Raw genomic sequence first — 15003 nt, 5'->3', positions numbered from 1 at the left:
TGGAATTACAGGTGTGAGTCACCATGCCTGACAATATTAAATTTTAACTGATTTCATTGTCTAATGGTAAAAATAATGCATGTATTTTAATGAAAATTAAAAGTGTATCTTTCTGGGAAAAATATCTAGAACATTTATTTAATGAAGATTAATTTGATTTTTTAATTTTTTTTGAGAAAGGATCCTGCTCTGTCGCCTAGGATAGAGTATGGTGGCATCATCATTGCTCACTGAAACCTCAAACTCCTCTTGCCTCAGCCTTCCTATTAGTTCAAACCACAGGTCTGCACCACCATGCCCGGCTAACTTCCAAAATTTCTTTAGAGATGTAATCTTACTATATTGCTTAGGCTAGTCTTGAACTCCTGGGCTCAAGTGATCCGCCCACCTCAGCCTTCCAAAGTGCTTGAATTACAGGGGTGAGCCACTGTGCCCAACAATTAATTATGTTTATATCATTTTAATTGTATGGGTGTTTATAGTATAATAATTTTGATAATTAATGTATACTTAATAAGGTAATATTTTTGAAGAAATATTTGAAGATTTGAACAGAAAACATTCTTAATGAGCAGCATTTTAAAATTCTATATCAGTTGTTGGCAGGCTGACCTGTGGGCCAAATCCAGCCCACCACGTGGTTTTCTATAGCCTGTGACGTAAGAATGAATTACAAATTTAAAATAGTTGGGGAAAAAAATCAAAAGAATATTTTGTGACACATGGAATTATATGAAATTCAAAGTTCATTGTCTAAAAAAATAAAAATTAAAAAAAAAAGTTCATTGTCTTTTAGCATAAAGTTCTATGTGAACACAGCCACGCTTGTTCATTTATGCATTGTCCATATGGCTTTTGCAGCCTGACAGCAGAGATGAATAGTTGTAGCAGAGAGCAGATGGCCTGCAAAGCCTAAAATGTTTACTACCTGGCCCTTTATGGAGATAGTTTGCTGACCTGGTCTGTGTTCCTGATACCATAAACAAGAAAGGTCACTTTATCCCCAATATTTAACGTTGCAAAAGTAGTAGGGTGAGTATCTTTCTATCCTCTACTTAGATTCAATGTTTTTTAATCTTTAGCCACACTTGCTCTATTTATCTTTGCACATATACGATTGTTTTGGTTTCTTTGGGGAATCACTTGAAAGCCAGCTGTAGACATGGTAGCTCGTCTCCTGCACCGAGTGTGGCACTTGTAAAAAGAAAGACATTCTTCTCTTAACCAAAGACCCTTATCGCACCTAATAAAAATTGCAACCTTTTCCTAATATTTTGTACCCCATCTATTTTCAGATTTACCCAATTGTCCCCAAAAGGCCTTTTTTTTAGCCTGTTTTTTTGAACAAGGGTATAATTAAGGCTGTTATATTTAGCTGTTTTATGTCTTTAGTTTCTTTCAATCCAAAGTAGTTCCCCTATCTTTTTTTTTTCCTTCTCCACAAGATTCATTTTTCTAAGGTCAGGCCAGTAGTCTTGTAGAATGTCACTCATCCTGGATCTATGTGATTGTTTCTCATGCTGGTGTTTAACTTGTTCCTCCACATTATATTTTTCCTAAAATAGAAGTTAAGTCTAAAGTCTTTTTTTTTTTTTTTTTATCTCATCTCTTTGCATCCTAATTTGTCCTAAGGTCTAAGGTCTTAATTTGGTCTAGGTTTAAATATTTCGGACAAGAATAATGTGTCAGCTGCTGGGTTCTCAGATCTCATCACATCACATCATCCTAGTATTGGTGAGGATAAAGTTGATCACTTTATTAGGGTGTTGTCTTCATTATAAAGTACAGTTTTCTGAAAAATAACAATTTTAAGAGCAATGTTTTAGACAGAGGAATGACTGCTACTATTAAATAACTTAGAAGAGGTTTTTTTGACTCTAGGTGCAATCTTTTCTATCTCTTTAAAAATATATTTTTTTATTGTGGAAACAATAATAAACACCAATACTAAAGGAAATTTAAAGGACAAAACCTTCCATAAGGCCACAATCTATCTCTTTACCATAACTATTATCATTTTTATTAAAGAAGATAGACAAATAATTTATCTCATAAGATAGCAAGCATAGTAAGACAAGTAGTATCTCACTGCTTCTTTGTGGCTCAGATATGAGTGTGATGCGATCATGTGCTCTTTTCCTTGCTTTCCCACACCTTTTTCCTTCAACTCTCTTCTTTATGTTTTGTGCTTAATCATTATGGGCTTAATCATATTTTAGAAAAGCTGAAACCTTCTACTTTCTTTTTCTTCTCACTTACTCATTTCGTAGTAATTAAAGTGTAATCATGATTTTTGTTTTGGAATGTTTTTGTAATACTAAGACTGCTGCTCTGAATATTGAGAAATGGTCCCGCCTTTCTGGCTTATTTCCCGGCTCTGCTCCCGTTGCTCATCCAGCTGCCTGTATAGCGTCTGTACCTCGAGCAGCTGCTCCTTGCAGGTCGGGGCACCTGCAGAGCTGGCGTGACTCTATGACTCGTGTGCATCAGAGTCACGGCACGGGGAGCTTGTAAAGCTTACGTATGTCTGAGTCCCACTCCAGACATGTGGGATCAGGATTAGTGGGTTCAGAACCATTGATAGAAAAGAAGGTGAGCATTGGGCTTGAGAAAGACCTCATTCAGGCTTAATGAGGGTAATTATCCAGCCTCAGCTTTCTCACCTACCTTGTCAGCTGTTAGAGATTGCCTGTGCTGTTCAGTGTGAAGCAGCCTTCTCTATCAGTATCCTCCAAATACACGGAAAACAACTGTTGGAGTCATCTGTGAATGTCCTTGGTGCCTCTCATAGTAAGCTCATGTGGCCCACACGTCTCTCATAAGTTCAACATAGAGCAGGGTGTCCCTGCCAGTCCCCTCTGGCACAGTTCTGTGAATGCAGCCTGTCTCCTGAGCTGTTCAAGACACTGACTGATGCTATATGTTTTAGTGCTTCTCAAATGTGTCTGGTGAAGGACCAGGATTTGGTTTTGTTTTTTTTTTCTTTTTTTTAAATTTCTGATCCATTGCAGATTGACACTTTTGTAAAATACCATAAAAATGAATTGCTAGGAAAATGATCACATATTTAGAAGTCACTGTGGTGTCGAATTGCTATATAGGTCTCTAAAATGCTTCCTTTCAATTTGTTGCACTTATTTCCTAGCCTGGTTTTGCAGACTGGCCCTGGGAACACACCTTTGAGTAGTGCTGCTGCAAAGCACTGATTTTGTATTGTGAGCTTCATTGAGTCCTTTAGCCCCTGAAGCACACGCAGACAAGTATTGATAGGTGCATGTTTCTGGGGAAAGTACTCTTATCAAATTTTCCCACTGTATTATTATACTACATAGCACACTGTATTCTGTACATTGTACAGTACTGTTTTATATTGAAGGCATGTTCTTTTGACTCTAGGTGCTATCTTTTCGATCTCTTTCAAAATTTATATTTTTATTGTGAAAATAATAAGCACCAATATTAAAGGAAATATAAAGGACAAAACCTTCCATAAGGCCACAATCTATCTCTTTACAAGAACTATTACTATTTTTATTAGGGAAATTTTTACTCTATTAATCCTGCATTCATATGTTTTAAATTGTCCTCACACTATACATATGATTGTCTTTTGCCTTTAAGTTTGACATTATATTAAAATTATTTTTAATGCTGCTATATGGTATTTATACTGACCCTTTTTAGTGGTTTATTATTTGATCGTGCAGGAAGTCTTCTAATTTTATCTTTGTTATTGGAGTCTTAGAGTCGTCCCATGTTACACGGGCTTTGGAGTCAGTACACTGTCAGCTACTCTCCTTACTAGCTGTGTGGTGACCTTGAGCAAATGAGTTAACTTTCTGAGGCTGTAAAGTACCTGGCGCAGTGCTCACACTTTTGTTCTTCTCTTGCCTATATTTCTGCTGAACTAAGTCTTTCTTTCACTGGTTTGAGTTTTCTGTTTCTACTTGTTAGAAATTTCTGATACTCATTGGGCTTTGTGAAGTTGTTTATTTTTCTCATTTTTAATTGCTTTCAGCCCTAACCCTCCCCACTTTAGTATGGTAGCAGATCAGCTTGTATCACTGGCCGGCCAAGTGAGGTCCTACTCCATTGTAGGAAACAATCGAGCTGCGTCCAGTTTGAATTCTTTTGTGTAATTAGATTAGAGCCTTTTCTATGGTTTCTTTGGTAGGTGTGGTTGTGGTTCATTGTTGAATGTTCAGTGTTCAGGGTTGAACCAGTGGAGACAGGCTTAGGAGATGACTTCAGTAACCTTCTTTTTGGTTGTAACATGTTGCTTCTATCCCCAAAACTTCTTCCTTAATGATGTCTGAAAGCTCTTGGAGAAAGTTGGGTGGTGCAGTTAGTGGGGGCCTGGGAGGCACAATCAGTAGATGTCATTTCCTCCCATGTAGACCTTAGTGAACATTCTGTGCCCAGAGCCAGGGAGAGTGCTGAGAGGAAAGGTTTTATGGGCTACAAGCTATGAAAAATAGCTCTGATTTTTGTTTTGATTTAATTTAGATAATGTATTCTTGCTTTTTTAAAAAGGCTTCATGAAGTACTTTTAGATATTTTTATGGGGCGGGAGTGTATGTGTATTTTTGGTGACTCGTTGGTCCGAGTTCAGGGCTAGCTCACACTTTTGAGTTACGGGCAAGGCGTGGTTTGGGTGAGATATCATTGAATCCCTGCTTTCTGCTTAAGCAGTAATTGACTTTGTTCACTCAGCATTTCATTTCTGTAACAGCATCACTATCATCACTTTTAGAAGCTATTGTATTAACAAAAGGAAGGGCAACAAAAATAATTTTCCTTAAACAATCAAGTCATTGCCCTTAACATTTGGCATATTTAATTATGATTATGTGATCTGTTGATCGAAATGTCTTCCCTCTGTGGGTTCCTTTATTGTATTTTGCAAATATATTCTTAAAATGAATATAATTCGGTTGGTCTGCAATAGTCTTTAAAAATAAGAGCTCTTGAGTGACTTTTAGCTGTAACATTCTCTCACTTGTCCCTTTGAGCTGTGTTTTTCTCATCAGTAAAATAGAGATATTTCTTATTTTAGAGGGTTGTCACATGTTCACAAAGATAATGTATATTACAAAAAACTAGCTAAACTTTGTTTGCTGACCTCAGTTTTATTTAAGGTATGGCAATCTGGAGAGAAGTTATGAAGAGTCTTGGTGGCTGCATATTGCCACATTGAAGCTGCTTCCCAAAACTCGGGGGCAGAGTGTTTTGCAAAAGTGGCAGAGAAAAGAGAACAAGACTGCGATATTTGAATGCTTTGGTACTAAATTATGTAGTACCAAAGAATAATGGATTTATAGGTTACTGTTGCTCCTGGGGTTATAGGGGATCCTGTATTGAATGCCAGAGAGTTATTCCTTCCTTCAGTTTTGCTTTCTTATAATGCCGATCCCAAGGAGACTACATTATTACTCACCCTGTTGGTTCAGTCTGTTAAAATTCCCTGGTGTGAGAGTGACTGTGGTAGTCCAGGCTCTTATGGTCCCTGTAGGTCTTTCTGGTGTAGCTCCACATAGCATTCCCCATAGTCACTTAAGTTTAATGCAAAAGTTAAGAATTTGCTGTGACATTTTGTGGGAAACGCTTTAACTTGTATCTCTAATTCCTGATTAACAGACAGAAGCCTTTCTTCTTAACTTCTTCATTATTATTCTAATAAATTGTGCACTGAAACTACATTTTATCTATGTGTCTCAAACTTAAAACTTTCCTCCTAAAAATGACGGCAAACTTTATACAGACCTGAGCACCTTATGGTAGAAACTGCCTGCTCATTTACTTAACAAGTACAACCTGATCATTTCCCAGGTGGGGAAGTTGGCCTTTTTAATAGCTTGAGGTCCCCCATCTAGAGAGTCAAGGACCAAAGCTCAGGACCTGAGTCCTGGGCCTCCCAGCTTCCAGGCTGGGCTCTTCTGTACACCATGTACTGAGCACCTCAAGCATTTCAAAATGTAAAACAAATAGAAAGAATACATTTTCCCCCCATGTGTTTACATTTTCCATTGTGTTTTATTTTTAGGAATGCTTCTTACTGCCAATGAAACCCCCAAGATGGGCATCTATTACATTCCAGTAAGTAATACAAATAAGAGTTATAATAAAAATAGGACAAGCAGAGATACTTTGTTTTTAAACTGGGTGTATTGAGGGACTTTGGGTCTACATGTGGCTATGTAAATTATACACAGTGGACTCACTTATAGGTTGAGTCCTGGAGCCAGTAAAGTAATGCTTTATTTTATGGGAATGTTTTATGGGTAACTATTTAATACTGTTGTTAAAATAGACGTTAGTATTATTTTAGTATTAAATTAGTATTTATCCTTCAGCTTTACATTTATTTTTTGTTTCCAAGTGTTTCAGAATCTTAAACTTTCATCTATTAGTGATCAAGAGGTTATGATTCTAAAATAGAAGTCTGATACTCTTCTTCCAGTCACCTCACTGTAGTTTGTTTCTTTTAAGCTACACATAAAAGAAACCATTTTAGATTGATGTGATCAGTATGACATGTAGTTTACAATCTATTCTTTTTTTCTTCCTTAAAGGATTCTTCTCTTATATAGCCTGAAGCTTCATCACCTTTGCCTTTTAGTTTATAACAGGAAAGAAACAGAGAAATGTAATCTCCTAAACAGAAAAATGCATAGTGTACAGTTGTCATTGGATTGCATTATAATCAGTAAACATCTCCCTTATCTGAGATTTGAGGAGAAAAGAGTCAGGTGAGGGGCATTGAAGATCAGAGCTTGAGGGAGGTGAACTCTCCATAACCACTGTCAGCCTCCAATTATGAAAATTCTTCCTATTTATGATGGTGCTTTTGAAATAGCTCAACTATGTGTGTATTTCCAATACAAAGGGTTCTGCTTGCTGTTGACTTTCTGTGATGTCAAGAAGCTGATAACATTGTTGAAAGTGCTTTGAGATATTTCTTTTGATCGATAGTGAAATGAAGGCCATTCAAGCAGGAATCATTTTAGAGTTAAGTTGCCATTTGTTCCTTTTCCAGTCCTTGTTCCAGACTCTCACAGATGCTGCCTCCATATTCCTATCAGTTCCCCATCTTTCCTTGTATTCATTTGTTGAATAAATATTACGGATTGCATCGCTATATGTTAGGCACTGTGCTGTATGCTGGCAGTATAAGTGTTTAGGGCACTGCCCCTTGCCCCAAGGAGTTAACGTTAGGGAATAAAACAAGAAAGTAGGGGATTTCAGTTCAGTGTGGTGAATGCTATGGCGGGAGTAGGGAAAGGAACTTTGAGAGCACATAGGAGGGGAGACCTTGCACCCAGTGTGGCTGGGAGCTGGTGGGAAGTGTGATTGGTGCTCAGAGAAAACTTCCCCGAGAGAGTGACTTCCAAGGAGGGGCCTGAGTGTGGTTATGTAGACTGGATGACGGGGTAGGGTGGCGTGCAGAATGGGAAAAGGATCTCGACAGTAGAGGGAACAGTGTGTGCAGGGCACAGGGAGAAAGTAACTCACATGGCTGAGCATAGGGTCTGGGGTTTAAGAGCCAGATCAGGAGAGGGGCTCATGAGTGAGGTGTGGGAATGTAGGACAGGGACTCCTGGCAGAGTCATAGGGAGGGGAGTGACAGGATCAGATTTGCATTTTGGAAAGATTATTTTGGCTGCTGCAAGGCAAATGGAATAGATGGGATCTAATCCAGAATCAACAAGAACAGGCTGTGGCACTCTACCGGACAGATGATAGTACCTGCATTGCCTGTGCCAGGCCTCCTATTTGGGTTCTGGGATAATTTGAAAGAAGTCTAATCTAGCAGGCAGTACTTTCAGAGGGTTTGTTATCCTCGAACTGCCCAGTGGTATGTGTCTCAGAGGTGTTCATTGGGTAAGATTGGTTTAGACCACCAGAAGTATCTTCTCTCAGAGCAGCAGTATATAGTCTTCTCCCAGTTTCTGCCCCTTTGGGGAACGTTGTCAAAAGAGCAGAACAAATCAGCTCACCTTGCCTCCCTAACATTTATGTCACGAGAGAGGTCTCTTTTCATCTTCCTTTTGGGATTACTTACTGTGTTTTGATCTTCAGCAACTGCCTGTTGATGCCTTGGACCTTAGATCCCTTCCCCATGTCAAAAGTAGATAAAATCTACTAGTGGAAGGGTGAGAAGCACTCAGAGATGGAGCATAGACAGAGGAAATGGAGGAGGAATTGCAGGCCTGAGAGCTTCATCGTGGTGTGGGAACAGTTCTGAAGACTGTTGCAGTAAGGACATTGTAGGGGCTGGTGCGAAGATGGTGGCAGTGAGGATGGAACAGAAGGGTGGTCAGGGTTGTGAGACAGACTTGGCAATTGCTTGGATGTGAGGAGAAAGGAAGAAGAAAGAACCCAGGATGACACCCCTGTGTCTGCTTAGGCAACTATGGATGACAATGTCATTCTAAGTGCGGGAAGAGGTGGGGAATATTAGAGATTATTTTCCCTTTGGTATTTTCTTCATTTTATAAAATCGCCTTTTAAAGAAACAGACACACAACTTTTTGATTATGTACACAGTGTACACATATTTGTATTCTAAGTGTGTTACAAAGTATAAGAAAATAAAACACCACCCATCCCTTCTTGATAATATAAGTACTATTAATATTTGGATATATTGTCTTTTAGTTATATTTATGTTATGAATGTGAAGTCATATTTTATATATAAATTTATATCCTGTTTTCTTCAATTAACCTTAGACTATTAATTACAAGGTATTAAAATTATCTAAGATATTTTTAATTATCTTCGTTATATTTCACTTCCTAGCTTATGACATTTGTATTATGTTAGAACTGTAGAAGACCCATTATTCATTTCTGATTCTCAGGGATCTGTATTTCTCAGGGTGGGCTCTTTTGTTCCAAATAATGGAGACTTTAATCAGCACGAGCAAGAGGGGCCAGGTAATAGCCAGGTGATGAGGAACTGCTTTCTTGACAAATATTAGCTTATCTTTAAGAAGACCTGTTTAATTTCAACTTTGTAACTGAAGTTTAACAGAAAGCTGTGAAAAAATCTACAGAGCCTTCTGCCAGGTGACAACATGTGGGGACTGTGTGAGCAGTAACTCTTGCTAAGCTAAGCGTTTAGGTCCTTCCTGACCTTTCTGCCCTACTGCCTTCCCATTGAGTGATGTTTTATAGCACCACTTGTCTTTACTTGGAACCTGCTCTTGGTAATATTTCTTCAAAGCAAAAAGGGCCCATAGGTCTGAAAGCCTGCCATTTTTCGTAAGATTTTTATCAAACTTACTAAGTTGATATTTGGCAGGTTCATTTGAGGTGCATAGAACTGGAAATGTGCTCAAAGAAGAATGTTCTCTTCTGGAAAAAATAGAAAAAAAAAAAAGAACTGGAGATGTGTATGTTTAATATGTGAGCTGTGCCAAGTTAGGAGATCTAGACTGTGATTTGTATTAATTTCTTAAAAATCAAGTATGAAAACTCTTTTTTCCTCCCTTTGGGGCTGTGCTGAAGATGAAGACAGCTTAATGTTCTTCTGGCTTGTTAATTTTTGCCTTTCTGTTTGATACCATCTTTCTTGAATACTTAAAATCTTCAGTTCCTGATTTACACCACCCTCTGCCACCTAGATGTCTCTGAGCTCACTCATCAATTGAGACCAGGTGGGTTTTTTCTAGTCTTTGTCCCATTTTCTCAGTGCTTTCCTTTTGTTCCCTCTCAGAGACCCAGTTCTATTATTTGTTTCTTTGCTTGCTTCAGGGTCTAATTCATCTGTAGCTTCAGAGACTAATGCCAGGAATAATTTTTCAAGTTTGATTTTCCTCTGAAATGTAATTTAATCTTAGGCTAGTTCTTTATAATTAACACCCTTGGCAACTGTGTAGACTCCAGAGGGAATCCAAGTCCCCTATGGCACCCAACCCGAAACCCAGCCAGTGTGGTTAATATTGTTTCTGTTGGAAATGTTCCTGAGCACCAAGCCCCCAGTGTACCTGTGAGCTCCTGCAGCCGCTCATTACTGCGTGGTTGGTTGCCTGCATGCCCGGTAATATGGATGAGTAAACTTGAGGAAAAGTGAAGGGGGAAAATATATTATTCATTTAGGAAGCTATTTGATATAGAAGAATAAAAGTGATTCAGTTAATTAAGGGTGTGTGTTTTGTTTTTGTTGTTTCTTTTAACATATAAATTGAAGCTGTTATAAAGATTATATACCGTGTCACTGAACTCTGCTTTCAATATTGGCAGTTAGGTGTTTTATTTTAAAACATTTTCTAGGAAAAGACTCCTATATTATTTTTATTAAAATATTTTGATTATTTAATATCAAAACACGCTGGTTAAGTATTTTGACATTGCTATTTAATTTAAACTTGGGAGGTACTCTAGGAGCCTGCAAATGGGGCAGAGTTAAAAACATGAAGGATCATGTCTACCCCACACTAGGGCTTCTGTTTCTATTGGGAAATATCACTTAACTTGTCCAGCATAATTCATAAAACCTGCAAAACTCTGTCTTTACAAGCTGAGAAGGCTACATGTTAAGAAGCATAAAACCTTAAGAGTACTTGCTTCACTTAGTTATAAAACACATAACACATCCTCACAGAGGCATGCAGAGCCAAAGGAAATGCACAGATATTTTATTAGCAGCCAGATTTTGTGGAATGTAATAAAAAGTTCAGTTTAGTGAATGTCTTTAAGTCTCTCAACTGCAGTGGGTTATCACATCACCCTAGAAGGTTTATGGCTGAGCCAGGATCTGCTGATACCGTTGTGGGGTTCAATTGCTTCTGTCTCCCATGGGGTTTAGCCACCAGTTTAGGGCACACATCTGTGCTGCAGTACCTGTGGAGACCACTGGTCAGCAAGTGCTGCAGTTTTGGGGGTGGTCAAGGAGGTACTTTTTAAATAATTGCAGCATTTGGAAGTCAGTTTTAGAGAAGTGGCATGGAAAATTTCACAGTAAATATATGGGTATTTTCAGTCTGTCAGATTTGTTTTGTTGTTCAATAAAGAATTAAAAATAGATATCTAGTCTTTTTGTCATTATTTTTTTCTCTAAGGGCTTTTCTGATAAAAACAAAGTTTTGTACAGCTTTTACTGCTCTCTCTGTGTGAATTGAATTTGGTAGTCTAGTTCTAAACTCAACCACTGTGTCAGATTATCTGTTATAGAGGTATTTATATATACTTTTTGATCATCTCTGTGTGGCCTTTTTCATAGGTAGTGTCTCTTTTCAATCAAGTTCAGTTATTTTAAATATCACTATTCTGGTGTGTTTTGGCATAATTTTCCAAAGACTTAAGAATACAGCCTTACTCTTTACCTTCATTAAGCAGATACTACATTTTTTCAGCTATCTAAATTATATCTTGTTTTAGTTTAACATTAGATTTGACAAAATCTTAGAAATAACTGCCTAAAGTTCTTAGGTGGATGACTTCTTTGCTCTTTTGTCTATTAATATTTTCATTTTGTCTTTCCTATATTGTAAAAGTAAATGTAGGAGACCAACAAGCACTTTTATTTATTCAGTAAGGATATATTAAGCACTATGCTAGGCCGTAGAAATATGTTGGTGAATAAAACAATTTTAATCTCTGTCTTTGTGAGTTCACAATCTAGGTGGGAGAGGTGATGGTAAACAAATACATGATTGTAAGTGCAATGAAGGAATGCAGTAGGGTTCAGTGACCAAGGAAAATATTTGGAGTAGTCAAGATTCAGATGCCCTTATCAGTCTCTTTTTTATATAGATATTTTATCAGTTTCATTATATAGATACTATATAGAGATTTTTTTATTATTATTATTTTTGAGACAGAGTCTCACTCTGTTGCTCGGGCTAGAGTGCCGTGGCATCAGCCTAACTCACGGCAACCTCAAACTCCTGGGCTTAAGTGATCCTCCTGCCTCAGCCTCCCGAGTAGCTGGGACTGCAGGCATGCGCCACCATGCCCAGCTAATTTTTTCTGTATATATATTTTAGTTGTCCAGCTAATTTCTTTCAATTTTTTTAGTAGAGACAGGGTCTCGCTCTTGCTTAGGCCGGTCTCTAACTCCTGAGCTCAAACGATCCTCCCGCCTCAGCCTCCCAGAGTGCTACGATTACAGGCGTGAGCCACCATGCCTGACCTGTATAGAGGTTTTTTTTAACTTCCCTCTTTAATTTTAAAGTTTAGGGTGAGAGACTTGGTTTTCTCTTTATCTTATACATACCTAGGACAAAATGATGCATGACTATATTTGTTCCACAGTCTCTAGAAACAAACAGAACAGGAGAGAGAATGTTGACCAACAGAGAAGGTACAGGTTGAGCATCCATAATCCAAAAGTCTGAAATCAGAAATATTACAAAATTCAAAGCTTTTTGAGTGCCAACACTACTCCAGAAGTGGAAAATTCCACACCTAAGTACTTAACACAAACTTTTTTTCATGCAAAAAATTATAAAAAATATAAAAATTTTAAAGGCATAAAATTACCTTCAGGCTATGTGTATAAGGTATAGAGGAAACATAAATGAATTTCATGTTTAGATTTGGGTCTCATCCCTACAATTCTCGTTATATTTATGCAAATATTCCAAAATTTAAAACACTTCTGGTCTCAAGCATTTTAGAAAAGGGATACTCAACCTGTACTGCCTTTCCTGGACAGTTAGTTGTACAAATAGGATCCCTTTCTCCTTTAACATAAATTTCATATACAGATCACTCTATTCTATTTTCTCTCTCAGTAGCATTTAGAAACACAGTTGATCAGGCCTCCTCAAAACTCTGTGCCCATCTTCTAGAACACACATCTTCCTGGTTTTCCTCCTGTTGTCTAGTTGGCCTTTCTCAGTCTTTGCTGACTCCTTCTGATGGTGTGTCCCATGGTTTGGGGCTTGGCTCCCCCTACCCCATGTTAGTGAGCCCCGAGGCTTAGTCCTTGTCTCTTCTCTGTCTATATTCTCTCCCTAGAGAGCTCATTTATCCCTCAGCTTTATAGACATCTGTGTGTTGATGATGTCCAGTTTTCTCTCTCTCTCACCTTCCCTCTGAGCTACAGAGTTATGTATCCATTAGTCTACATGGCTTCTCCCGTTAGATGTCTAATAGCACATCTTCTCCTAGCTTAAAAAGTCTTACATGATGGACAAGCAGAAAAAGACTAAAGAACCAGATTCTCTGTTTTCTCTTACCCAACAGAATGGATCTCTACAAACCATTAATCCATTTACAGAGGTCAGCAAATGGTCAGACCATAAAACCAAATCCCCAGCCGTTGCTTCCATAAATGGGGAATAACTTATCAGCTATATGTTAACGAAAACACAAAATTATTAGAGGAAATTTAAAATTAAACAGAGACAGCCAAATTCTACTGCCCCTTGGATTCACCTCTGTCAGCCAACGAAAACTGCCTGGATTTGAGCATCCCACGTGCAATGCATTCTGGTAAGGAAGTTTTCTTGGCTGTGCATGTGAATCCGTTGGACATCTTAGTGAGACCTCCAAAACTGTTAAAGGATAATTTTCCAAAAACGGGGAAATCATGACTTTCATATAGATATAAAATGAACACATGTTAAAATTTTTAATTTAACCCATTAAATTAAATGAGGGAACCAGGTACATGTTACACATAACCAGATCAAAGGAGAAGTCTAAAAAAGCATACATTTACATGGAATAAAGTTGTGTTGAATTAAGGATGTGCAAATGGATACAAAATGGGCTTTTCCAAAGGGATGAAGGTTTAACCATCCACCAGACAAAATTCATTTGTATGTCAACAGGCAATTATTTTGCATTGCTTTCGGTTACCTACAAATTGCAGAGTTGTGAAATAGATTCCATAAAATCAAAATCAAATAATCTTGAAGGGTGTGCTGTAGACCAGGGGTTTGGCAAACTAAACACTAGCTGCCTGTTTTTGTAAATAAAATTTTATTTGAACATAGTGTGCCTATTCATTTATGTATTGTCTATGGCAGCTTTCTGACTCTAATGGCAGAATTGAGTAGCAGTGACAGAGACCATATGGCCTGCAAGCCCTAAAATATTTTCCCTATATTTATTTATTTACTTCTTTATGTGAATCTTTCCCCATCATAATATAAGACATGGACACAGGGATATTGTTTTTTCTTTTTTCCTGTTATATCTCCCTCCCTAAAAACAGTGCCCATCACACAGTAGGCACCTACTTAATAGATGTTGAAAACTTATGAGCAGATATGTGTGAATATTCTGAAATCTTAGAAATTGTTGTATACTTTTTTGAGGGGGTGGGGATACAGAATTGTTCTTTCTTGCCCAGGTTGGAGTACAGTAGTATGATCATAGTTCATTGTGGTTTCAAACTCCTGGGCTCAAGGGATCCTCCTGCCTCTGCCTCCCTAGTAGCTAGCACTACAGGTGCATGCCACCATGCTTTTTTAATTTTTGAAGAGATGGGACTATCACTGTGTTGCCCAGGCTGGTCTCAAACTCTTGGCCTCAAGCAATCTTCCCCTCTCAGCCTCCCAAAGTGTTAAGATTACAGGTGTGAGCCACTGCATCCAGCCAATGGTTATATACTTTGACAACGGCTGGTTTGCATTGCCTTTTAACTGTCCTTACACCAGATTGGAATTTTGCATTTGCCTTTTTTTGTTGTCACTATTGAAATGCAAAAGCAAAGAACATGGTTCATAACTGCCAGAATATAATTTTTATACAGCAGTATTAGCATCAGTTTCTTGGCTCTAACAGTGCCTTCTAATCAGCCAGATCTGAACATCTTGGTATGATGCAATAATTGTGTTTGGAAGTACTGACAGATTTCTAAAAGTAATGCCTTGTCCAAAAGATTTAATAGTGATTCTTTTACAAGGATAGATTAATTAAACTTGAAAGGAGAATATGAATGCAGGGGCATTTAGCGTTTTTGTAGCTTTTGGGGATTTGTGCAAAAGTTGGCTTTGCAAATAGGGTACAATGGACTTACCTGTTTTAAAGATTGGAGGTAATG

At 37.9% G+C, this 15003-nt stretch overlaps 1 protein-coding gene across 1 annotated transcript in view; it reads left to right on the top strand.

Annotated features, from left to right (window-relative positions):
* The window catches only part of NOL10 (nucleolar protein 10), a 111776-nt gene that overhangs the window by 42088 nt on the left and 54685 nt on the right, over positions 1–15003 (top strand). Inside the window, exon 13 of the mRNA XM_012778982.2 lies at positions 6044–6096. Within this exon, the coding sequence (XP_012634436.2) occupies positions 6044–6096 (53 nt within the window). The remainder of the gene's footprint in view (positions 1–6043; positions 6097–15003) is intronic.

Source organism: Microcebus murinus, chromosome 3 (assembly GCF_040939455.1).
Source record: "Microcebus murinus isolate Inina chromosome 3, M.murinus_Inina_mat1.0, whole genome shotgun sequence".
Classification (NCBI taxonomy): domain Eukaryota; kingdom Metazoa; phylum Chordata; class Mammalia; order Primates; family Cheirogaleidae; genus Microcebus; species Microcebus murinus.
This window is presented reverse-complemented; position numbering and strand designations above follow the sequence as displayed.